Source organism: Tachypleus tridentatus, chromosome 2 (assembly GCF_004210375.1).
Source record: "Tachypleus tridentatus isolate NWPU-2018 chromosome 2, ASM421037v1, whole genome shotgun sequence".
NCBI classification, from domain to species: Eukaryota; Metazoa; Arthropoda; class Merostomata; order Xiphosura; family Limulidae; genus Tachypleus; species Tachypleus tridentatus.
In genome coordinates, this window is record NC_134826.1 from 137,758,814 (window position 1) to 137,786,122 (window position 27,309).

Consider the following 27,309-nt stretch of genomic DNA (forward strand, 5'->3'; position numbering starts at 1 on the left):
CGGTGAATGTACAACACCTACAAGAAAACATATTTGGAATATGTCAACGGTATTGGAGATCTATACAAAAGTGATGGCACCCTGACTGCAGATAGGTACAAGAATATCGTATCATTTTCTCTAAAACAAGACCTGTTAGACAGGTATTAGTCTTCCAGCAAGACAGTGCAGAAATTATGGTGAAACGATATCTGGACGTATCCACCAACACAAGTCCTGATATTAATATCATTAGGATTATTTGGGTCTATATGGCCCAAGAAGATTAAACTGTAACCAACAATATTTCACAGACTAATAAACTGATGGTAAAACACAAGTAAATTACACTGTTCTGTGTAAAACAAATTGAAAATAGTAATTTGTCCTCTTTGGCTTGACTGTAATAATGTATTGTTCTAAATGCGAATGGACCACTTTCTTTAATTACTCATTGTCCCAAGCGTGTTAAGGTGTTCGACTCGAACTCCGATGGTCGCGGGTTTGAACCCCGGTCGCACCAAACATGCTCAGCCTCCCATGCTACTGATATACATAATTAATATATCAACACAATATAATTTTATTCTGTGGTATTCACAAAATATAGTTTCATAATTACAAAAGTCACAGGTGAAACACATTTACACGATGCCTGTTTCGAAAGTGTTGAGAACACGAGTATCATTGGTGTGATGACCACTTTCACACTATTTTATCTAAATACTCCAATATTAAGCATTTTTTTCTTCATATTTCTATTTAGTTTTTGCTTTGCGATCGTCAATTTTAACATACACAGAGGCCCTGTCACCTGGCGGGTGCTTTGAAAAGGTAAACACTTACATTCATGCCGAGTAACCATCTGAAAATGGTTAACAATTTTAAAATGTCTTTAATTACAGAAAGATATAAACTTCCAATTATCAGAGGCTGTTGATGTCTTTAACATTTGTAAGTTCAGGCATTATTTTGGTCTCCAGTTCCAAAGGATACAGTTACAACAATTAAAATTTAACATAAATTTACAAAATAATAGGGCCCGGCATGGCCAGGTGATTAGAGCTCTCGATTCGTAATCCGAGGGTCGCGTGCTCAAATCCCCGTCCCATCAAACATGCTCGGCCCTTCAGCCGTGGGGGCGTTATAACGTGCAGTAAATCCAACTATTCGTTAGTAAAAGAGTAGCCCAAGAGTTAGCTGTGAGTGGCGATGACTAGCTTCCTTTACTCTAGTTTCACAGTGCTAAATTAGGGACGGCTAGCGCAGATAGCCTCACGTAGCTTTATGCAAAATTCAAAACCAAACGAAATATAAATTTTGTACTCATGAAAACTGTTTAAATGTATCGAAGTTTTGGACCTTGAAAAAAACCCCAATTCCTGTATCTGTTCATCAGTTAATCTTTTGAGTTTTGCTTCTCTTTTCATGTTCCTTTATTATACGTCGCTAACGAACACGTTTCTCATCAGAGTTTAACTTCCTGTAGTTGAGACATATGTTTATCCACTATCAGTTGAAGCTCTATCTTATTTGCTGATGATTAAGTGCCCGATTCGAAAGTTAAATGTTGATATTTGAAAGGTGTTGCAATATGGCTCCTGCCGACTTTCTTAATGAGTGAGTGAGACGATTTTTGTCGATTCCAGATTTCAACCTACACCTGCCAACCACACGTAATCATGGTTTGACAGATGGCGCCCTTTAACAATATATCCCACGTGACTTTACTTAAGTCTCAGAAACCAGCGAGAGCTTCTGGTGTTTGGTAAAATAAACGCGCACGCAATCATGTACTTCTTGCACGCTGTGCGCGGCGAGAGTATATAGCACCAATCGAAGATGACGAAAAGTATTTGTACAGCACAGCCTTCCATATGAAAGCTATGTTTCTACCGAGGTAGCGACAAAATGCTTGCTATACCGAGGTAAAGAATCTCTGTTATTTAGGAAGGTAGACTTCTAAGAAATCGAAGTCGTGTGACTTAATGTACATGAAGTCAAGACATTGTCTGAATAGACTACTTAACAGTCGAAATACTTGGGATAAAAAGAAGCCGTGGAGACGTTATTGTTAAATAAAAGTTGTCTACCTGCGTGAGGTATGTAAGACAGAGTGCCCCCCTTTTCCGTTTAACCGCAAAGATTTAACCTAAACCGACTTTTTAGAGTGATTTCTTCCTTGCAGAGAAATAAAAGACCGAAGAAACGATTCGGAACATCGAAACTGAATCTGTGCTTTAGTGTGAGTTATGGCTAGTATTTCCACAGATTGTAATCGATGGATTGAGGTGGCTGGGAGCCGTAATGTGGGGAAAAGTAGAACTTATATACTAGGTCTAGATACAGTTCTGTCTTCGTGGCCGCTTCTAGTAACTATTCTGCTTCTTGTAACACCTGGACTCTTCGCTAATGGTAAGTCATTTATTCTTTGATTTATCACCTGAATATCCGTTTAAGTTGTCTATTTGTTTTTTACCTTTGGTCGATAATCTTCAGCATAGTTCGCCGGAGTTGATTTAGTCTCAGAATTATTAAATTGAGGTATTATTAGATTTAAATTAAAAGTGATTATCTAATTATGACGGCTATCGAGAACAATTTCCAAAAGACGTCAACACCCAGATTTGTGTCCTTTGACGACCTGTTATATTCAATGTTCATAACAATAGTTGTATTCTTTTTACACAGTATTATCTTATAACTGTACGGGATTTCAATAGTTGTATTCTTTTTACACAGTATTATCTAATAACTGTACGGGATTTCAATAGTTGTATTCTTTTTACACAGTATTATCTTATAACTGTACGGCATTTCAATAGTTGTATTCTTTTTACTCAGTATTATCTTATAACTGTACGGCATTTGAATAGTTGTATTCTTTTATTATCTTATAACTGTACGTTTCAATTATTCTTTTTACACAGTATTATCTAATAACTGTACGGGATTTCAATAGTTGTATTCTTTTGTATTATCTAATAACTACGGGATTTCAATAGTTGTATTCTTTTTACACAGTATTATCTAATAACTGTACGGCATTTCAATAGTTGTATTCTTTTTACACAGTATTATCTTATAACTGTACGGGATTTCAATAGTTGTATTCTTTTGTAAACTAGTGGTAGAAGGACATTGTTCCTTACCTTGTATCGTCTGAAACCAGTGGTAGAAGGACATTGTTCCTTACCATGTATCGTCTGAAACCAGTGGTAGAAGGAGATTGTTCCTTACCATGTATCGTCTGAAACCAGTGGTAGAAGGACATTGTTTATTACCTTGTATCGTCTGAAACCAGCGGTAGAAGGACATTGTTCCTTACCATGTATCGTCTGAAACCAGCGGTAAAAGGACATTGTTCCTTACCTTGTATCGTCTGAAACCAGCGGTAAAAGGACATTGTTCCTTACCGTCTATTGTCAGAAGCTAACGGTCGAAAAATCATCGTCTTAGTGAAACACAGTGAAATCTTTATTTTCTAGTAAAGCATAAGGAGTGATTAAATTATTGAGGACTAAGAAATTGGAACGACAAGAGGACCTGTTCCGTGTACTTTGCATTTCACTCCTCTGTGTATCAATGATCGAAGACCGTGGCCAAAAAAGGGATATATTATTACTAAATAAAGAAAACCGAGGTTTTGCTGTAAAACCCACATCTCGTGGACTGTAATTTACTTTTACGCTCATGTTGTTTATATGTAGATATATACGGATGTTGGTGAGTTCTGAATCTCATATTCCATCTTAATGTGTTTTTGTTCTCACGTTTACGAGTAGAGGTTAAGCCTGATAATTGGTATATCCCTAAAATTCGCTGCATGCGTCCTACTTTCTAAGACACAATTACTTCCCTAAATTACATTTCATAATTCCCACAATATGGTTTATATTGTATAGTTTTTATCTCTGTGTGAGTTTTCTTATAGCAAAGCCATATCATGCTATCTGCTGTGTCCACCGAAGGGAATCGAACCCCTGATTTTTGCATTGTACATCCGTATACTTACCGTTGCCCCAGCGGGGAACTCACCTGTCTGTTGGTATTGTTTTTTGCGCACAATGTTTTACACATTGTTTTAAACTTTCATGCAAGGTAACAGAATTAAGTTGCTAATAGTTGTGTGATATTTATAAATGTATATATTGTATAATAGAACTGAATTTAAAGAAACAATATTAATTTACGCTATATTATATGTATATCATTGTTAAACTTGAGAACTTATAATGACAAATTAAAGTCAGGACTCAATTACATTATGTAACACTAATGTTGTTTCTGGACAGTATGTGTTATGTCATAATAATTGTTTGTGTTGTACAAGTACAGAAAAAGTACAAACTTTGGTTTTGTGACCTGGATAATGAAATTTAGAAATTAACCTATTTTCTATGTAAAAACGGGCAAATTTGCATATTTTCATTTACATAAGGTGTGAATAAAACAACATATGAATAAAGATTTACATGTATTTATACTAAAGTTATACAAAAATGTTTAGAAATGAGTAGTTTTTCGAGATTTGTGACTGTAATGAAAATCACTTTCACGTATCAACCCCCAAATATAGTCTCACATCATGTTTTCGTTATACGCTCCCAGCTTGAAGAGAAAAATAGGTCTTTTCCATTTACTTTAGGCATAAGCAATTGAGAAATAACACTTTCTGCCCAGGAATAAGTAAAAGTAAAGAATGTGATGAGAAGAACACATGTAACCCTTTACGTTCAACAATAAAAACAAAGTGACAATGAGGTAATCATAACAGAGTTAACTGTATGTAAGGTACAATAAACGTACGATATTCACCATCAGTGCAATCAAACGTATCGAAGTCTATAACATATCTAACGTCTAGAAAACACGCGACATTTCAGTACATAGAAGTTTCAATAAACATTCTACAGTCTAGTACACATAAGGTCCAGTAAACATACCATAATCATATACATATATAAGGTCCAATGAACATTCCATTCTCTAAAATGTATTATAAAGACGATTGGTATGGGTTTTAAAATTGAAGTTTTAATACCCATACCAGCTGTCTTTAAAATACATTTTTACTTCAAGCGAGTTTCTCGTCTTCATGAATTCCATCTTCTAGTGCATACATATAAAAGGTCCAGTAAACATATGACAGTCCAGTATATATAAGGCCCAATGACCACATCGAATCTATAATATTGTTCAATCCTGTAGAGTAGAACTGACAATATTTAATATTTAGTAGTATTTTCTACAGTTATTATTTAACACCTCTCCTGTGGTATTATATGAGATTGAAGAATGTTTTCTTGTTTTTTGCCATTCCTACGTTTCGATTTATCAATTTCACACATTTTCCCATCAATTCTACTTGTTCAATGGTTTTAGCTTTTACTTTGTTTCACCGTCTAGGAATTTCCTCAAATCGTGGACTTACGATTGTTTTAGTTCTATCATCATTTTTTTTCTCAGTTTATAACCCTTTTCATCAACAAGCAGCAGGTTGTTATCTCTTCCTTAGTTCACGTGCATCATCAGTATATCTATTATCAAAAATTTCTCTTTCCACTAACCTTCATGCTATAAGTAGCAGTAATTACCTCTCCCGTCAACCACTTTGCATACAAGTTATGTGACGTTGGTGATAACATATATCCTTGACGTGTGCCTCTCTTTACCGTAAATCAACTAATATTCTGCTAAATCTTTAGGGTATTCATGTGCACTTGGTTTATCTTCATTCACTGAAAGATCTTCGTTATACTTTCATGTTTAATTCTATAGAAATCTTTATCATTGCCTATCAAGTGCACAAGGATATTCAGTGCAAACATGTACGTTTGTGTATGTGTTCTAGTACCATTTTTAAATACTATTCTGAAACAAACAAAAATAATATTAGTGTCAGTTTCTTTTGTAATATGTGCTTAGTATAAACTGTATAGTTATCTTTACCCATAATGTTTACACACACACATATATATATTTACACAAACCAGTACCAAAGCCCAATATATATACATATATAAGGCCCAGTAATATAATATACAGTACAAAGTGAACATAAAAGTCGAACAGTACGAATGTGTGTGTGTATATATATACCTATGTATCCAGTGAACACACACCAAAATACGGTCACATATTGTCGATAAATATAATTTAAGCATACAATAAATGTTGAACTACCTATTACAGGACTTTCTTCGAGGACATTAAGAGTTTCCACTTGTGAATCACATAATATGTGTTTTGGTTTATTGTAACGTGAAGAAACGATATAAATAAGTTTTCTGCACAATATGTTTGATTAATTATTTTCGTCTTTGCACATGTGTGTGACAAGTAACGTGAAAATATTTCGATAATCTAGTGAAATCAAAATCAATGTGAATATTTGTTTCTCCTCATATGAGTCAGACACTTCTGCTTATTTGTAGAAAAAATAAGTAATTTCTATGATACACATAAACGATTCTTATATATTTTATTGTATAGGAGGTAGAACTGGTATGAAAATTCTTATATATTTTATTGTATAGGAGGTAGAACTGGTATGAAAATTCTTATATATTTTATTGTATAGGAGGTAGAACTGGTATGAAAATTCTTATATATTTTATTGTATAGGAGGTAGAACTCGTATGAAAATTCTTATATATTTTATTGTATAGGAGGTAGAACTCGTATGAAAATTGCAATGAGTCGTCAAGTTTTAAGCAGCGGAACTATACGTTTGTTCTCTTACACATCCAACGGATTTTAAATCTCCGTACAGTTTCTTAACAATATGTATGTTTTCTTACACATCCAACGGATTTTAAATCTCCGTACAGTTTCTTAACAATATGTTTGTTCTCTTACACATCCAACGGATTTTAAATCTCCGTACAGTTTCTTAACAATATGTTTGTTCTCTTACACATCCAACGGATTTTAAATCTCCGTACAGTTTCTTAACAATATGTTTGTTCTCTTACACATCCAACGGATTTTAAATCTCCGTACAGTTTCTTAACAATATGTATGTTTTCTTACACATCCAACGGATTTTATATCTCCGTACAGTTTCTTAACAATATGTATGTTTTCTTACACATCCAACGGATTTTAAATCTCCGTACAGTTTCTTAACAATATGTTTGTTCTCTGACATATCCAATGGATTTTAAATCTTTTTTACAGTTTCTTAACAATATGTTTGTTCTTTTGCATATCCAATGAACATTAGCTCTCACGTGCAGTTTCTCAACAATGTTTGAGTACAATTAAAAGTAATACAACGCTAAAATCATTAGAAAAATAAATACTTATTAAAAACAGCAATTTGCGCTAAAAGAAAGACTCTATTCTATGTGTGTTTCGGTGTCCTATAACACCATCTTTAGGACTAACGGTAAAGATATGGTTGGGACTTACGTACCAACATAATCATTTACGCCATCTAGGCTGAAACTACCAAGAGTTACAACGTATATATATGTCCTTAACTTTATCATCTCTCGACCTGAATCAGCTTCCTTATTTAATACCATATATTTGTTGTTTTCAATTTGAATATATACTCTGCTATTTAATTAACTTTTAAATTCTACCCGTTTTATAATCTTGGTGTTAGTCCAGTCTATAACGTGAGTTTACAAAAGAAAAACATGCAGCTTATGACATGAAAGTTCAAATTTCGCAGTGTAATATAGTTCGAACCCCGCAATATTATAATGTTCGAGTCCCACATCGTATCTTATAGTTGTTGTCCACTTTGGTATCGCGAGGTTAAAGTAAAAATAGTATCGTATTTGTCCCCCGCTAATACAGCGGTAAGTCTACGGATTTAAAACGCTACAATCAGGGGGTTCGATTCCCCTCGGAGGGCTCAGCAGATAACCCGATGTGAGTTTACCATAAATAAACACACATACTTTGTATTTTTGTAACGCGTGTTTATGTTATTTGATTTGAATTTTAAATTTCTACACGTTTGACCATTATAAACTCTATCGTATATACAAGAATTATTTTAAAAGCTTAATTTATCAAATTCATCTATTCTATCTTTCGTACTGATGATATTATTTAATCTAAAACTCGGAGACATTGTTTCTCTACAGTTTATGTTTATTTATTATATTAGTTATCCTCGAAGATAAACCTTGAATATATGGTAAACAAACTCTCATGTTATCTACTTTACGTTTTCCCTCTAGCCTTGAAAATGTTAACATTCTTAATTTATTGCTATGTTTATGATATAATCCATCAGTAACCTCGGGTGTGTATCTTATATTTATGGCTGCGTAATCATGAGTGCATATATTGAAAGCTCTAAACATAAATGTGGATAAGTCAGTTTGAGCGTCTACTTTTGACAGGGTCTTTTGTGTGGCGAAACTTACACGGAAAATGGCTCTATAAACTGAGTCGTCTACTGTCCTATTTGATGATCAGGTCTGAAAAAACTAGTTGGCCTATTTTTTCCTCCTTTGTAACGTAAATTTGATGGTAGATCTAATCGAATTGGGATGTTTTTCTTGTTCTTATAGTGTCGCAACGTCATTCCAACACACTGAAAATGTGTCATCTACATACCTTAACCACATTAAAGGTTTTACCTCAGATGTGTTAAACGTCTTCATTTCAAAACTAAACATAAATAACTTGCATAAAAAGAAAAGAGACAGGGGACATCAATCGCTAAATCTTTAATCCTCTGTCGGAATAGAGGGAAGTCTACTTCGTTACAAGGCTAAAATAAGGTGTTCGATTCCCCTTCGCAGGATACAGCAGATAGTCCGATGTATCTTTGCTATAATTAAAAACACGCGTACAAGCTAAGCCTTTAATTTGTTTAAAAATATTTCACACCTTAAAACTCACAACTAAGCTTACTAATTTCGTTCATCTCACGCGGGAAAAAGTTCTTTGTATCCAGTCACCTACTTTCCAAGCAATGCAGAGCTTTCTTTAGAGGGACATTTGTCAACAGGGACAAAATGACAAACTAAATAAATTAATTAATTAATTCTAAATGTGTCTCCTAGACTTTGTTAACAACATCAAATATATTTTCTACTGTATGTTCTTGAGAGTTCTTATCAGCAGAACTGTTTGATTTTGAATTTCGCGCAAAGCTACACCAGGGCTATCTGCGCTAGCCGTTCTTACTTTTGCAGTGTAAGACTAGAGTGAAGGAAGCTAGTACTCACTACCCACCGCCAACTCTTGGGCTACTCTTTCATCAACGAATAGTGAGATTCACCGTAACATTGTAACGCTCTCACGGTTGAAAGGACGAGCATGTTTGGTGTGACGGGGATTCAAACCCATGACCCTCGGATTACAAGTCGATCACCTTAACTACTTGGCCATGCTGGGCACAATTAGCAGAACTCGCAGCAGAAACACCTCATATTATAGACTATAAAAACACTACGTTGATGAAACCAGTAGAATTTTAATTTTAATTACATTGTTGTTTGTTGGTAATTAAGCACATATTAAACAAAGGGCTATCTGTGCTCTGCCCACCACGGGTATCGAAATCCTGTTCCTATCGATATAAGTCCGCAGATATAGCGCTGTACTACTAAGGGGTTGTTGAATTACTTATCAGAGAAACTATTGAAGTTGGAAAACCAACAACTCGTACATGGTATTAGACAAGGAAGTTAGTCCAGATCTAGAGATAACAAAGTACTGGACATAAATTTTGTAAATCTTGGTAGCTCAAGCCTAGATGGCGCTATTAGTACGTAAATGATTATGTTGGTGTGTAAGTTCCAACCATACGTTTATCTTAATCCTGAAGACGATGCCATGTGACACCGAAACATATGTAGAGTCTTTGTCAAGGCAAATCGATTGTTGTAATAACTATTCATTGTCTAACTGTTTAAAAGTTGTGCCACCCGCTAGTGTAGCGGTACGTCTACGGATTTGCAACGCTAAAATCAGGAATTCGATTCTCCTCGGTGGGCTCAGCAGATAGCCTAATGTGGTTTTATCTATAAGAAAAAACACACACACACATTTAAAAGTTGTATTTCTTTTGATTTTAAATAGATGTTTTACACAAGTGTCGCTTTTAAATCATCTTATATATTTGTTTTCTTACACGTTCAATGGATTTTAGCTCTTCCGTACAGTTTCGCAACTAGTTAGGGCGTGCTCTGTATGCGAAGGGGACGGCCAGTTCCAGGGAGAAGAAAAACTGGCCTGATGTACCGCCAGATCAAATGCTCAGATGGCTGTTGGAAGTGTCGGTGAAAGAGAAAAATACAAATAAGGTAAATGGCAGGATCGCATGGTGGTTTGGTTAAGTGACGAGAGAGTAGATAAGCCATGATGAGAGCTCTAAAGCAACTGGTTAGCCCACAAGAGAAGTCAGGGAAAATCAGGACGACGTTTGAAATACGGGGTAAAAGAGGACGAGAACGAGAAAAGAACCGTAGAAGATTTGGTAAGGAAAAAAATAATAATTGGAGGAAGGCGTTACGTGTGAAGAACGGCGACACTTGTTAAAAAGAAAAGTCGAAGAAGATATAAATTCTCAACTATATATTTGTTATCTTACGTATCCAATGAATTTCAGTTCTCCCGTACAGTTCCTCAATCTATAATTGTTCTCGTGCACATCAAATGAATTTTAGCTCTCCCGGACAGTTCCTCGACGATACGTTTGTTCGGTGACGTATCGTCTCTGGTGGGATAGAGAAAATTTCATGGACTTATAACGCTAAAATAGGGGGTTCGATTCTCCGTGGTGGACACCGCAGGTAGCACATTATGGCTTTGCTCGAAAACAGACAAACGAAACTTTTGCATCCCTTATAAACAGATTTATTATAAATTTGTTAAATAATAGTTTCCATGTACTGTTTCTCATGTTGAATTATATTTTTGTTATAGTTGTTGTAAGCGTATCATCAGGAAGTGTGTGGTTAAAGTGATTTGTTTTCAAATTAACGGCCCGGCATGACCAAGCGCGTTAAGGCGTTCGACTCGTAATCCGAGGGTCATGGGTTCGAATCCCCGTCACACCAAACATGCTCGTCCTTTCAACCGTGAGAGGGTTATAATGTGACGGTGAATCTCACTATTCGTTGATGAAAGAGTAGCCGAAGAGTTGGCGATGGGTGGTGATGACTAGCTGCCTTCCCTCTACTCTTACACTGCTAAATTAGAGACGGCTAGCGCAGATAGCTTTGCGCGAAATTCAAAACAAACAAACAAATCAAAGTAACCCGAAAAAAAAACTAAACTAATTGCGCGTGTAACACTTTTGTTTTGTCTTAATTTATCGAGCTGCTTTTTACAAGATATATTAAAATTAGTTTTGTTTAGTCCAACAACACTTGGTATTTAAAGAACCACAACAAAAACTAATTCTAAAAGTAGAAACGGAGTTAGCTATTCTTCCTGTTATGCTAAAATAACATATCGTTCCACCAGTAAAAAAAAACATAACGATAAATACATAAGAAAGAATGAAAAACGATAGCGTTGAATTATTACATTCATATTGAATAGTTTCTCACATGCAAAGTTTCGAGTACGTTGGAAAATGTGTCCTTTTTTTTAACCAAATATGTACCTATATATAGAAGGTTTGTGTTTGATCTTAAACATTGGGCTGTAATTCAATATTTCTAATGTTGTATCCGTAACGAATTATTTAGGTACATTTTATTTTGAACAATAGAGGAAGTCTGTTAATAGATCTTTGAAATATTGCGTGATATCATCTGTGTAACGTACATATAACTTAAAGTTGTTTTTAAGAACATTAAGTAGAATAAACTGTTTATCACTCCCGTCTTTGTCTAGAACAATTTACTTGCTTTCGTTTATAAAAAAAAATATCTCTTTAACTTAATAATTTATAATTTTTGTCTTTTTATAACAGGCTATATTTTTACCGTGTGTTATAATTCACATGCTTCCTGAACGATAAAACTAAACACTGATCATAAGGGATCACATTCGCTCAACACATAGTACCTCTAATATATTCATTTTCTGTTCCATACTACGATATATTTTGCCAATCGTGTATTACCTCTTGTAAGTCAAAAAATAAAAGAATGTTTGTTTCTCGAAAACATGTAATTAATTAATTAATTAATTAATCTTGAATATATTACAGGTTCTCATATTACTTCTTTTATATGCAAAACCTTGAAAATAAAATTTTATTGTGTCATGAATGTATTCTGTCGAGTTTACTAATAAATTTAGTGTCAGATTCTAATTTTATATTAACTTAAAAGAAATAAATGAATTATAGTTATTCAAAAAGTGATAATTATTAAAAGCTGTCAGTTCTGATAAGAGAACCGCAGCTCCGAGTACAGTTCTTCTAAGCTCAGTAAAATCGGTAATACGTCATGCTTTACCATAGATCTCTATATATCTTTACTGAACATTGGTATATCATATCCTTGGCATAGTAAAATTGGTAGTAAGTTATGCTTTACCTTAGATCTCTATATATCTTTACTGAACATTGGTATATCATATCCTTGGCATAGTAAAATCAGTAATAAGTTATGCTTTACCATAGATCTCTACATATCTTTACTGAACATTGGTATTTCATATCCTTGGCATAGTAAAATCAGTAATAAGTTATGCTTTACCCTAGATCTCTATATATCTTTACTGAACATTGGTATATCATATCCTTGGCATAGTAAAATCAGTAATAAGTTATGATTTACCATAGATCTCTACATATCTTTACTGAACATTGGTATATCATATCCTTGGCATAGTAAAATTGGTAATAAGTTATGCTTTACCATATATCTCTATATATCTTTACTGAACATTAGTATATCATATCCTTGGCATAGTAAAATCAGTAATAAGTTATGCTTTACCATAGATCTCTATATATCTTTACTGAACATTGTTATACAATATCCTCGGCACAATAAAATTAGTAATAAGTTATGCTTTACCATATATCTCTATATATCTTTACTGAACATTAGTATATCATATCCTTGGCATAGTAAAATCAGTAATAAGTTATGCTTTACCATAGATCTCTATATATCTTTACTGAACATTGTTATACAATATCCTCGGCACAATAAATTCAGTAATAAGTTATGCTTTACCATAGATCTCTATATATCTTTACTGAACATTGTTATATAATGTGCACGGCACAGTAAAATCGGTAATACGTTATGCTTTACCATAGATCTCTATATATCTTTACTGAACATTGGTATATCATATCCTTGGCATAATAAAATCAGTAATAAGTTATGCTTTACCATAGATCTCTATATATCTTTACTGAACATTGTTATATAATGTGCACGGCACAGTAAAATCGGTAATAAGTTATGCTTTACCCTTGATTCCTATGTATCTTTACTTGTTTTTTGTTTGTTTTTGAATTTCGCACAAAGCCACTTGAGGGCTATCTGTGCTAGTCGTCCCTAATTTAGCAGTGTAAGACTAAAGGGAAGGCAGCTAGTCATCACCGCCCACCGCCAACTCTTAAGGTACTCTTTCACCAACGAATAGTGGGATTGGCCGTCACATAATAACGCCCCCACGGTGAAAGGGTGAGCATGTTTGGTGTGACGGAGATTCGAACCTGCGACCCTCAGAGTATAATTCGAACGCCTTAACCCACCTGGCCATGCCGGGCCACGTATTGGTATCATTGTAAAAACGTCAAGGCTGTTACTGTTTAAACAAATACAGATAATTAGCGTTGTTTTCTAGTTCAGTAATGTTGTTATTGTTTGAAGAGATGTTTTGGTTCTAATACCAGATTTTCCATAATTCAGCTACGAATATAATGCTTATCTTTTCTATCACTCAAGGATATTTTTTTTTATAATTCCGAAAGAAAAAAAACGACTACATAAGTCAAATTATTATTTCTTTTACCACAATGAACTCTTTTCATTACTATGTGTGTTACTCGTGAATTCTGGAACGATCGCTAAGACTCTCACATCGCGATTGGTCTAGAGAAATCTATAACCAGTGGTTGTCAACATTTTAAGTATAATAAAATGTGACCCTATTTCAAAGAAAATGATTCACTTGTGTAATAAAAGTACATGTGATGTTTTGTGAAAAAACATGAACAAGAAATGGATATTATTTTCGGATTCAACCTACAGCAAGTACTGTGGTACATGTAAAAATTTCGAGACATAAAGCTATCGCAGACCCGTGTAATTAGTGTTGTTGCCCAGTTCAGTAATGTTATTACTGTTTAAACAGATACTATGTAATTAATATTGTTGTCCAAACCAACGAGACTGTTACTGTTACATATATTTAAGTAATGTCTACATTGTTTGATAATTTATGACATAGAACTATAAAGATCAGCAGTGGCATAGACAGGCGGTTAAGGCGTTCGACTCGTAATTCGAGGGTCGCGGGTTTGAATCCCCCTTACATCAAACATGCTCGCCCTTTCAGCTCTGTGGGCGTTATAATGTTATGGTCAATCCGATTATTCTTTAGTAAAAGAATAACCTAAGAGTTGGCGGTTGGTGGTGATGACTAGCTTCCTTCCCTCTGGTCTTACACTGCTAACTTAAGGACGGCTAGCGCAGATAGCTCTCGTGTACCTCAGCACGAAATTCTAAAACAAAAGATCCATAACAGAGTTGGTGCGTCGTGACTAATTAGTATCATAAAACTGGCTAAATCGCATATGTTATACTTTTTATTTAGAAAAAAACAAACTTTTTACCTGAACATTATACACGATAAAGTAGTTTAAATACATAAACTGTAAAAAAGCATTTTTATATGAACCCCAAGAATAAGCTAAAACAGATACAATATTATTTGAACGTTTTGAGTAAATGTCATGCTAAGTATTCCTGTGACCACTCGTTAAATATGTTTACACTATTTAGATATGAAATATAAACCAGAATACATTAGTTTGCCCTGGTTCCATTATGGTACGAGCTCACTTCTGTACTACGCTGTTAATGACATAATTATTCACAAAGTCTTGTTTCCCATACGTTGGTATAAACCCATCATCAGAAGAAAATCCCTTATGGTATCCAGACTAGGTATACTTCGTGAGTACTTTTAATTACGTAACAGCTAGTCACCATAACATCCAGGAAAATAGTGTTGAAGGTGAATGATTTTCAATCGTATTATAAAATCATACAACTAATATTTATGTATAAAATAAATTAATTATACTATATTATTTATATTATAAAGCAAATAAAAAAAAAATTGGAAATCAGAATTTTTGTAACGTTTGTTGAAGAAAAACAATTATATTGTGTTATCTGCTGACGTCACCACACAGAATTAATACCCCCAATGTTTACGCTGTAAGTCTGTAAACTTACCCATGACCCACCAGGGGCCAAAAACTGAGTGAATTTCTCGAATTTCATCAGAGTCGTTAAGTTCTATAACTGAAAGGTTATTATCCATGTGTTTATTAGCCTGTGCCCAAAATATCAACGTCATTATTTTTACTGTTTTCATTCTGTAAGTTCTGAGATAACCGTTAACAGCGTTATGGCTGTTGGTTCCAGTGTTCCGTAGCTGGCAGTTGATTGGAGAATGAGAGTGTTTTACAGGTACAGTTTACTGTGACTGTACTACTTATTAAACACTTCAAAACTAATAGGCCTAAAACTTCGATAGAATCAAGTTAACTCCAAATATTTTTATTGTGTTTTTTTTTCCAACACATTCACATTAACTTCTCCATTATGGGTCGATATTAAAGTTTAATAGCACTCAATATTTTAGATCTATCATTTGTCTCCCATACGTCATTGCCCAAGATATTGTTTGTTTTTTTGAATTAAGCACAAAGCAAGACAATAGGCTATCTGTGCTCTGCCCACCATGGGTATCAAAACCCAGTTTTTAGCGTTGTAAGTCCATAGACATACCGTTGTGCCACTAGGGGGCCATTGCCCAAGGAGGTAGAATGTATTTAACCACTCTACTAGTTTAAAGAATATGTGGCTTTTTTTTTCATTTGAAAATTGTTCAAGAGTCTTTAGGTATCAAAAGTGTTGGACGGGAATCATCTGTTAATTGTTCAGGTCTGAGAGCTTATTTTAAAGTACCAAATAAAGCTTGTTTTGTTAATTTTAGCAGTTAAAGTGTTGGATTATGTGTTTTCTGTTCTGGGTTATTTTAGATTAAGAAGTAGACTCGTGCTTTTACATTTAGCAATCAAAGGAGTAGAGCGATTTTATGAAATAGGTTTACAGTGTTAACTTTACAATTTAAAAGTTGTTGATACTTCATATGGTTCTTGGTTTTACTTTAATTTCGCGCAAAGCTACATGAGGGCTATCTGCGCTAGCAGTCACTAATTTAACAGTGTAAGACTAGAGGGAAGGCAGCTAGTCATCACCACTCACCGCCAACTCTTGGGCTACTCTTTTACCAACGAATAGTGGGATTGACTGTCACTTTATAACGTCCCCAGAGCTAAGAGGGCAAGCATGATTGATGTGATGGGGATTCGAACCCATGACTCTCGGAGTACGAGTCGAGTGCCTTAACCACCTGGCCATGGCGGGCTTCAAGACATATTTTACGTTATTATATACATACGCTTCTCTTTATCCGTCTCCATACGTTTCTCAAACACATTTTTTTACAACTTACATTGTTGTATTCCTCACTGCTTTTTACACGACTCTGTGTATACACCTCCACATCTGAGTCTACATGTTTCTCAACATATAAATCCCACAAGTGTAAAAATTTATAAACCTAATATTTAGCTAGTGAATGTTGCCTTTGATGAACTTTGTAGCCTTATATAGGAATGGTAGTTAGGCTTACTATTCACGACAAACTGGTGGGCTGTAAGTATTATTTTTAGTTCTAGTAGGCCTGGCATGGCCTAGTGTACCAATCGGGTCGCGGGTTCGTAAACATGAGCCGTGGGGTGTAAGTGACGGTCAATCCCACTATTCGTTGGTAAAGAGTAGCAAGTTGGCGGTGGGTGGTGAACTATAGTTTAAGGTCCATCATTAGTTCTAGTAAGTGTACCACGGGTTTCGTATGAGAAGCATGCAAGAATATATTAAGGTCCATCATTTGTCATACGTCACTGCCCAGAAAGTCCTTCATTTAGGAGTAGAAAAGTCCATAAGCTGGACTCTTCAATCAAACGTCAAGAGCTCGTTTAATTTCTTATTCCTCTGGAGATTCAACGTCAGTCTGAAGGTTTATAATGCTAGCAGTCAGGTTTCGATATCCATCTTGGGCAATGTACAGATAGTCCATTCTGCAGCTTTGTGGTTAACATCAAACAAACACTCTATTTTTTGCCAGTTAAAGCCTCATCAATTATATCTGTATTAGAAATAAAAGTTTCTAACGTTTCAATTCCTCAAGTTCTTAAAACCAGCGATCTATATTTATTTGTGTATACATATATATAAATTATTACATATTTTCCTAAACGTCTCTCGTAACTTTGTTTTTCAGTGATTTACAAATCAACTCACAGACAACTTATTTTTATTTCTTGACTGCCGTTACTTCTATAGAAAAATACATGGCGTGGGCTGATGCTTAGGGCACTACATTAATAATATATTTCTTCTAGAATGTTTTATTATCACAACAATTTGTTATTAAATTTCGGTTTTGAAATCAAATCAAATATTTTGTCAACTTATAATACAACTTACATAAACCACTTGTGTTCAGCTGGTATATTTTATCATCATTACTTGTTCTGGAGCTTCCAGTTTGTCATTACATGGCTTATTTGTTTTTTTTCTGCTGTAAAATATCACTTGCCTCATTCCATCTCTACTAAACTCGTATTGAAGGAATTTTTTTTTTTTATGGAAGTTTTATAATTCTTTCTCACCTTGATATGCAGCTCGATGTGCAGTCATTAATCCTGTCATTTGTTATGACTAATGGCACAGTTACGACCTCTGGAAAATTTACAGACGAAAACATTTAATTAAACTCAAACGACTCTACAGTTAAAAAAAGAAAACAACGTAGATATATGTCAAACGACAGAGCGTCCTGAGCATTCGAGCGAGACATTATGTACATTTTGTTTGTGTGTTTCTAAATAAGCTACATAAGGGCTATCTGCGCCAGCCGTCACTAATTTAACAGTGTAAGACTAGAGAGAAGGCAGCTAGTTATCACCACCACCGCCAACTCTTAGGCTACTCTTTTATCAACGAATAGTAAGACTGACCGTAAAATTATATCACTCCAACGGCTTAAAAGGCAAGCACGTATGGTGTGGCGAGGTTTCAAACCTGCAACCCTCAGATTACGAGTAGAGTGCCTTACCAACCTGACGCCGGGCTTGTGTGTATATATACACACACACACATTTTAGGAAGGCCCAACTTCACCATTGAAAACCCAGCCTTAGAGTGTACGATATGACATCAACCAGGTAATATAAACGAAGGGAATAGAAACTGACTAAAGATAATCTTCAGGGATCTATTTTTGTGTGAGTATTTCGGCTTACCACACAAATGAGAAACTGTTTAAATAAACGTAATAAGAAATAAATGGATTTAAAAAACAAAAATAATCCATAACTCTAATTCAGCCAGTTGAAATAATACATTATGTTTTTATTAAACGCGGCTTTTAATTTTAAGTCTATAAACAAATCTTGCAACTTGATGAATCATAAATAAAGTCAACTACGATAACGTTTAGATAAAAATAATTGACAAAGATTATTTCTTTTAAAGGATAATGAAAATGTTCTCGTATATGATGATATATCTTGTCAAAATGACCAATCTAGGTAATAGTTTTAATTTAAAAGCGTTTTGGTGTTAAGCACAAAGCTACACAATGGGGTGGAGCTATCAGTGTTCTGCCCATCTCAGATATTGAAATGAGAGTTTTAGAGTGAACAATCCTCGTAGTTACCCCTGAGTTATCGGGAGGAAGATGGAGTGAGGAAGAATTACATCTTTATATATGTATATACTCCCCATTTATTCCGCTATATCTTTGTCTACTTTTCTTTACATCTGTCTGACCATTTCTCTAATCTGTATTGCTATATTTCTGTAAGTATATCAAACTTAGAGTATCGCACGAGACTGTCTTACGTCTTCGTTCTCTCAGTCTTTACCTCTTGTAACACCGAGAACTTAATTTACTCAAATTTGATATATTTTCACGTTTTGTGTTGTTGTGAACCTATATTACTCGGGTTTATCGTGATTTGGAGCCCTCTTTACTTCTTCCGTTGTTGGAAACCTATATTATTGAAATTCGTTTTTACTGAATTTATCTTTCCATTTTAAAATACCCTATTTTTAAATCAAAAAACACTCAGTAAACCAGATAAGATCAGTTTTGCTTATAACAACACTCAGTGAACTAGATAAGATCAGTTTTGTTCATCATAACACTCAGTGAACCAGATAAGACCAGTGTTGCTGGTCACAATACTCAGTGAACCAGATAAGACCAGTTTTGCTGGTCACAACACTCAGTGAACTAGATAAGATCAGTTTTGTTGATCACAACACTCAGTGAACGAGATAGGATCAGTTTTGTTGATCACAACACTCAGTGAACCAGATAAGATCAGTCTTGCTAGTCACAACACTCAGTAAACTAGATAAGATCAGTTGTGTTGATCACAACACTCAGTAAACTAGATAAGATCAGTTTTGTTTATCACAACGCTCAGTGAACCAGATAAGATCAGTTTTGTTGATCACAACACTCATTGAACCAGATAAGATCTTGCTGGTCCTTAATTGAAGCAATCGAAGCTGTCATTAAAATTAATTATGCGTATGGACTTTATAGTTCTCAAACTTTATCTGATTTTTAAATGCCTCTGTAATAGTTAACACAGAGTCCACGAAAATCAATACGTACTCTTATGGCATAAAACATACTAACTTAGCAGTTAACACAGAATACATTGCTACTGCCATAGTTGGAGATAAAACATCCTAGTTCACACAGTGAGCTGAACCGTCAGTTCATAAGTCTCCCAGTCACTGTCAGCATCACCCATCGCCTGATATTAGCCACCTTTAACCAGACAATGAGATTAATTATCACTCTCATAACTATACCACAGACAAAAATGTACTCTTGTAGCTGTAACATTTTAAATAAGTAATTAAAACCGGAATCACTGAATTATCATGCACTCTTATGCCATGAAATAAGATAAAATTAGGACTATCTAAGACTATCAGCTTCCTTAAGACACACTGTCAATTGTTTGAAGTGAGAGGTTAGTACATGTTGCACGGACTTTGTGGTCTCTGCTCGTGTACTGAATGTAGAATATTCATTGGTATCTGTGTATTTAAATATCGAAAACAAATGGTTCTAAGAAACAAAACAGTTACATCAAGATATGGAATAGAATTTAATAATTAAAAAAAACAACTTTCAAGGGGCATTAGGTGGATAGCTAGTTGTACTGCTTTTTGAAACAGAGAAGACATTAGACGTGTATTATTATGGATTGTTATTATTTAAACATAATTCCTGATAGAGTTTCCACAAGAGGACGGTGTACTCAGGTGGCAAAATATAAATGTATATCTATAGTAACCTGCTTCTTGCAAGTTCTGAACAATCTGTAGGACATTATAACAACCTAAAAATGAGTGCAAAGTTTAATGTATAACAATATGGCAACCACCCTACATCTGCTACATGAAATGCCGACGAGGCCTTATATCAGAACTCATCAGTTTGGCTGGAATACGAAAGGCATTGTAGTGGACGATACACCGTTTCTAACAGTAAACAACAAGAACGACAATAGTTACTGTGTGGATTCAATTAAGTTGTTGAATTCTAAATTTTACAATTGTTGGTTATTTACAAATCAGAATTAGAGTAAGGATTAATAGTAGAATATTATTTATTTATTTTTCTACAAATTACTTCGAAAGAATGGTTCAGTTACAAGGAAACTTATTTACTTTTTTCCAACCGAAACTTGCGCAGACGTTTGGTGAAAGATTGGACGTAATTGAAAGCTTTTCTTACTCAAGATTTAACTGGGTCTGCTAGTAAGTGAACATGCGCAAGTCGTTAAGAACCCGGATGGAATGCAAATCTATTACGATAAATAATAAAAACAGGAAAACTGTTTTTTTTTTTTTTTGGAAACTTAATTTTTTTTTTTATTGAGGAATAAGAAAAGGTATGAATAACTGTTTACTACAAAATACCACGAATAGCTTATGGTTTGGTAGGGTAGCTACGTTATTACTTTGATTATTTAATACTAAAATATAAGATCATTGGAATCTAGTTATATTTAAACTCCCTATCTTTCAGGCTTTTCTCTTTAATGAACTTATTGTGCATAACTGGCGTTCCGAAGGTATAATTCAACATAATAGACAGCATTGTTTCAGATAACGATGGGGAATAGTACTGTTAACGTCTTTAGAAAGAGGCTGTTTCCTCGAGGAATCCCATTTAGAGTAATTTATTCTATAATATATGACTTATTTTTACATTCTATTCAAAACATTTATTTTACTGCAAAATCTCTTGATAAAGGCGAGTCTCAGCAATTTCCCATTTAACGTAATAGATATGGTATAATGTTCAACTCTTCTTCCTACTATTATGTATATATATATGTGTGTGTTTAATATATATAACTATGGTTGTTTGTTTCGTGAATTTCGATATCTATCTCCATTAGTAATCCCTCATTCTGAAGTGATAAACTAGACTAAAGGGGAGGCTGTTAATTAATATTACCCACCGCCAACTTTTGGGCTACTTTTTACTGACGCGTAATGTGATTGAAATTTCACGTGATAACGACCTCGGTGCTGAAAAGATAAAGATGTTCGGCGACGGATTTTGATCCCGTGACACATATTTCGAAATGAGCGTCCAGCATGATTTTTTTTTTTTGACAAAATTACCCGCTACTGTCATAGCTGGAAATAAAACGTTCTAGTTCATACAGTGAGTTAAACTGTCAGTTCACAGCTGCCTCAGTTTCTGTCAAGACGGAGGACAATCAGTCAGTATCACCCACCCCATGATATGGCTACCTTTAACCAATTAATGAGATTAATTTTCACCCTCATAACTTAGCAACAGACGAAAATAAAAAAACATGTTTTGTCATGCCACTTCTGGAACCAAAGAACCCGAATCCTCAATCCATTACATTAACCACCGGACCCCATGTTGGCGGTGTTGTTAATATTGCTGGAAACGCTTGACCCACCATGTTGACTTTCAGAGATGCGTTGTGGATCGTTTTAGTTTCTTTTCAGAGTAATATATTCTGTGTGGAATGAAATGTTAATGTACAGTGTCACATATATAATGTTTTAGTGTCTTTCTTTTAAAGCTGTATATATATATATATTTATTTATTTACAATTATGTGGAAGAAGAAGTACAAAAGTTCTAGTTTTAGTAAGTGCTTTGGGCATTGAACTGGGCTTTTAAAACGAAATGGGTTTATGAAACGCTATTTATTTACCATTTAAATCTGTCTTTGTTCTCCACATGGCCCCGCTATATTTAAATATAACTACTTGCCATTTGGATTGAACTGTTGCAACCAAAGGTTAACATATAACGCTATTTATATGCATTTCGTATCTGTCTTTGTGTGCCACAAACCATTGTTAAGAAAACCTATACTTAAATATAAGTACTTGCTTATTGGATCCGGCGATTTTAGCTAAAAGTTAATGCGAAATTTTCTTTATCTGCACTATAAAATAAAAGTGTGAGTGTAACTGATGGGATAGTAGCTCATCTTAATATAAAAACTTATCTTAATAAAAACAAATCACGCGAATGCGTTATTCTTCAGGTTTGGCATGGGTAGATGGTTACGGTGCGATGTGCGGTTCGAATCTCCGTCCCACCAAACACGTTTGTCCTTTCAGCTGTGGTGGCGTTATAATGTTACGGTCAATCTTATTATTCGTTGGTAAAAGAGTAGCCCAAGAATTGGCGGTGGATGGTAATGACTAGCTGCCTTCCCTCTAGTCACTCACTGCTAAGTCAAGGATGGTAGCGCAGACAGCCACTCACTGCTAACTTAAGGATGGTAGCGCAGACAGCCACTCACTGCTAACTTAAGGATGGTAGCGCAGACAGCCACTCACTGCTAACTAAAGGATGGTAGCGCAGACAGCCACTCACTGCTAACTCAAGGATGGTAGCGCAGACAGCCACTCACTGCTAAGTCAAGGATGGTAGCGCAGACAGCCACTCACTGTAGCGCAGACAGCCACTCACTGCTAACTTAAGGATGGTAGCGCAGACAGCCACTCACTGCTAACTTAAGGATGGTAGCGCAGACAGCCACTCACTGCTAACTCAAGGATGGTAGCGCAGACAACCCTCGTTTAGCTTTGCGGGAAATTCAAGCCATAGTTTTTATTTTTTTCTCACATTTCACCTTGATTTATTCTTTATGGATTATATATTGAAGATATATCAGCACAGTATCAGAAATCTTCCTTTTATTAGTGAAACGTTTCAGTGATGTGCATGCTACTGAAATAGTTGAAACTTATCTTTCGTCCATCAAAATTTAGTGAAACGTTCCAGTGATGTGCATGCTACTGAAATAGTTGAAACTTATCTTTCGTCCGCCAAAATTTAGTGAAACGTTCCAGTGATGTGCATGCTACTGAAATAGTTGAAACTTATCTTTCGTCCGCCAAAATTTAGTGAAACGTTCCAGTGATGTGCATGCTACTGAAATAGTTGAAACTTATCTTTCGTCCGCCAAAATTTAGTGAAACGTTCCAGTGATGTGCATGCTACTGAAATAGTTGAAACTTATCTTTCGTCCGCCAAAATTTAGTGAAACGTTCCAGTGATGTGCATGCTACTGAAATAGTTGAAACTTATCTTTCGTCCGCCAAAATTTAGTGAAACGTTCCAGTGATGTGCATGCTACTGAAATAGTTGAAACTTATCGTCCGCCAAAATTTCTCGTTTAATGCGTCGCAGACATTACACTATTGATTGTTGCTGAGATCAGATAAAGAGGGTTTATCTTAAGTGTTAAATATGGTTGTTGGTTATTAAAATTAGCTAATAATAAACTAAAATAAGATGTAATAATAAAGTAAAGAATGATTCTTGCCAAATTATGACGGAAACTTTCTAAAACTATACGATAGAGTTGTTCTAATAATTTTTACCCGGTATATGTTTAACAGTTTTACAGAGTTGACAAGCAAACTTTGTTTGACATCCTAAAAATTTTATAGGGTTTATAAAGTTTCAGCAGTTGCAAGCAATATAGCAGTATATTTATATTATACTATATTATATTATATTATATTATATTTATATTATACTATATTTATATTATACTATACTATATTTATATGATACTATACTTATATTATATTATATTTATATTATACTATATTTATATTATATTATATTTATATTACATTATATTTATATTATATTATATTTATATTATATTATACTTTATTTATATCATATTATATTTATATTATATTATACTTTATTTATATCATATTACATTTATATTACACTATATTTATATTATACTATATTTTTATTATATCATATTTATATTATACCATATTATACTTATATTATTATATTATACTATATTTATATTATATTATATTTATATTATACCATATTTATATTATATTATATATATGTTATTATTTATATTATATTATATTTATATTATACTATATTTATATTATATTATATATTGTATATACTATACTTATATTATATTATATTATTTTATACTATACTTATATTATATTATATTTATATTATACTATACTTATATTATATTATATTATATTTATATTGCACTATATTTATATTATACTATATTTTTATTATATTATTTTTTATATTATATTATATTGTATTTATATTATACTATATTTTTATTATATTATATTTATATTATATTATATTTATATTATACTATATTTATATTATACCATATTTATATTATACTATATTTATATTATATTTATATTATACCATATTTATATTATATTATATTTATATTATACCATATTTATATTATATTATATTTATATTATACCATATTTATATTATACTATATTTATATTATACTATATTTTTATTATATTATATTTATATTATACTATATTTATATTATATTTTATTTACATTTCAGTAAAAGACTTATACTTCACTCAAAATTCAAGAAACAATGTTTTGTATATATTAAAATATCAGTAATAGTATTGCTTAGGGTCTACTTGGTAAGTTCCTGGAGTAAACTGAGTTGTCCCTAAAGCATTTCAAAGAACTCTATATGTGAATTATTGTTCATTAGTTCTTACTTAAGTTTATGTCCTTTCTGTATACAACCTCGCATTAATCCTCTTAAAGTAAAAAGAGATAAGTTTGTCTGACTTGTTTTTGCATAAAATTAAATTATAAAGACACTTACTGGGTTAAAGGGAAAGGATCAATAAACCCTTTCACTTTAATATCGTGACGTCACATGTATAGTGTTTTTTATTAGAGTGACGTCACCTTATGACGTTATTTATTAGAGTGACGTCATCTGTATTGTGTTCTTTATTAGTGACGTCACCTTTATAGTGTTCTTTATTAGAGTGATGTCATATGTATAGTGTTCTTTATTAGAGTGACGTCATCAATATGGTGTTCTTCCTTTCAAAACGTTAGTGGTTCATCATCTAGCCTATAACTAGAACTGAATCCTTTGCCAGTCTCAATTACAATCAAACTGTTTTTCATTCGCAACCACCTTACTGTTTAAAATAAATGCATACGCGAAAAACAAAAACAATAAAACAATAACAGATATAAGCAAACTTTACCTCGTACTGCGGCATTAAATATTGACTTCGAAACTCAATTCTGCACTAGTGAATTATATGTAAGCTACTAAGCTCACTCTGGGACTTTGAAATCAGCTATACACCAGTCAAACTCACTGTGACACGACAGAATTAGACATAAACTAGAGAACTTTAGTCTGACATTGCAACACTAAATATATAACTAGCCGAACTCAATCTGGCACGACGGCATAAACTGGTTAACTTTAGTCTGGTTTTACAACATTAGATATAAGCTAACCTAACGCAGTATTTTTACATTGCATTAGAGATAAATTAGCCAAACTTACAAATTAACAGATATCGGAATTCTTAACTTTTATCTACTGTACACGTCAGACTTCCTCAGAAACCGATAATTTATACCGAAAATAAACCTATATGAAAGTCTCTGTGTTTTAGCCGTTTCGCTTAAGAGAACTGTCATTAGTGTCTTACTTTGTATACTAAACCCAGACTGCACAGAATTTCCTCACAAAGTCCGATCACGTACACGGGACTCAGTTTACTTATGAGAGTCCTTGAGAGGGAAAAATTACCACCACAAAAGCGACTACATATTACTTCTAGCTTCCCACAGAGGCCGTTACGTTCGTCTTACTCTCGAAACAGGCAGCACTGGTCTGCTGAAGCCAAACACACTTCTACCACCATCCTGCGATAACCAAAGAACCACTTCTCTCAATAAACAATCATGAAAAGAAAGAAAACAACATATTGTTCTACTTAAAGCCCCCTCCTTGCTAGTACAGCGGTATGTCTTCGGATTTACAACGTTAAAATCAGGGGTTCGATTCCCCTCGGTGGACTCAGCAGATAGCCCGAAGCGGCTTTGCTTTAGTTCTACGTAAAGATTTACGCACTATATATAATAATTTAACACTTTTACATAGGGAAGTGAAAGCGTTAACTCGACTTGCGTTTTTCCTTACAGTAATTTCGTGACAATAAATAATCCAACCATTATTTAAAGAACACATATTTCAACAGCACCACAGTTTAGCACAACGTTATTATAGTTGATGAACACTCACGCATGTCTGCAGATCTGCTTATAACTTGAAGCAATGAAAAAAAAAAGACATTCGTTACGAATACTCAAGTGTTATTTAGAGAAATGGAAACTATAGAATATTTCAGGTTGAATAAAAGAACCATGCATATGATGTGGCCCAGAAGTTATCACTGAAAACCTTCCAAAACATTCCCGGTTCAAGTGTTTAATACCTGAACAAGTGTAAATGTCAAGCAACTAGACTATATTTCATTATTTATAAATACTGGTGTCACTGTAGACTAAAATAAGCTGCCAGTCTTCTAAATAAACCAATAGCTCCTTTTAATTAGCAACATAAATTGATAAGACCCAAAGGTTTCAGAATAAATTCAGGGTATTTTTAGATACTTTAAGGAGTTAGTTAGGTATCACAAAATGAAAAATATGATA

The 27,309-nt window shown here is 33.9% G+C and overlaps 1 protein-coding gene across 3 annotated transcripts in view; it reads left to right on the forward strand.

Annotated features, from left to right (window-relative positions):
• Nucleotides 1–1,734: 1,734 nt before the first annotated feature.
• LOC143245225 (uncharacterized) overlaps nt 1,735–27,309 on the forward strand; it is a 418,752-nt gene continuing 393,177 nt past the window's right edge. For 2 of the 3 annotated variants that reach the window (XM_076491339.1, XM_076491342.1), the window contains exon 1: nt 1,735–2,394. In XM_076491339.1, coding sequence (XP_076347454.1) covers nt 2,232–2,394 — 163 coding nt within the window. In that variant the 5' untranslated portion in view covers nt 1,735–2,231. The remainder of the gene's footprint in view (nt 2,395–27,309) is intronic. The other variant, XM_076491340.1, reaches the window with a different exon arrangement.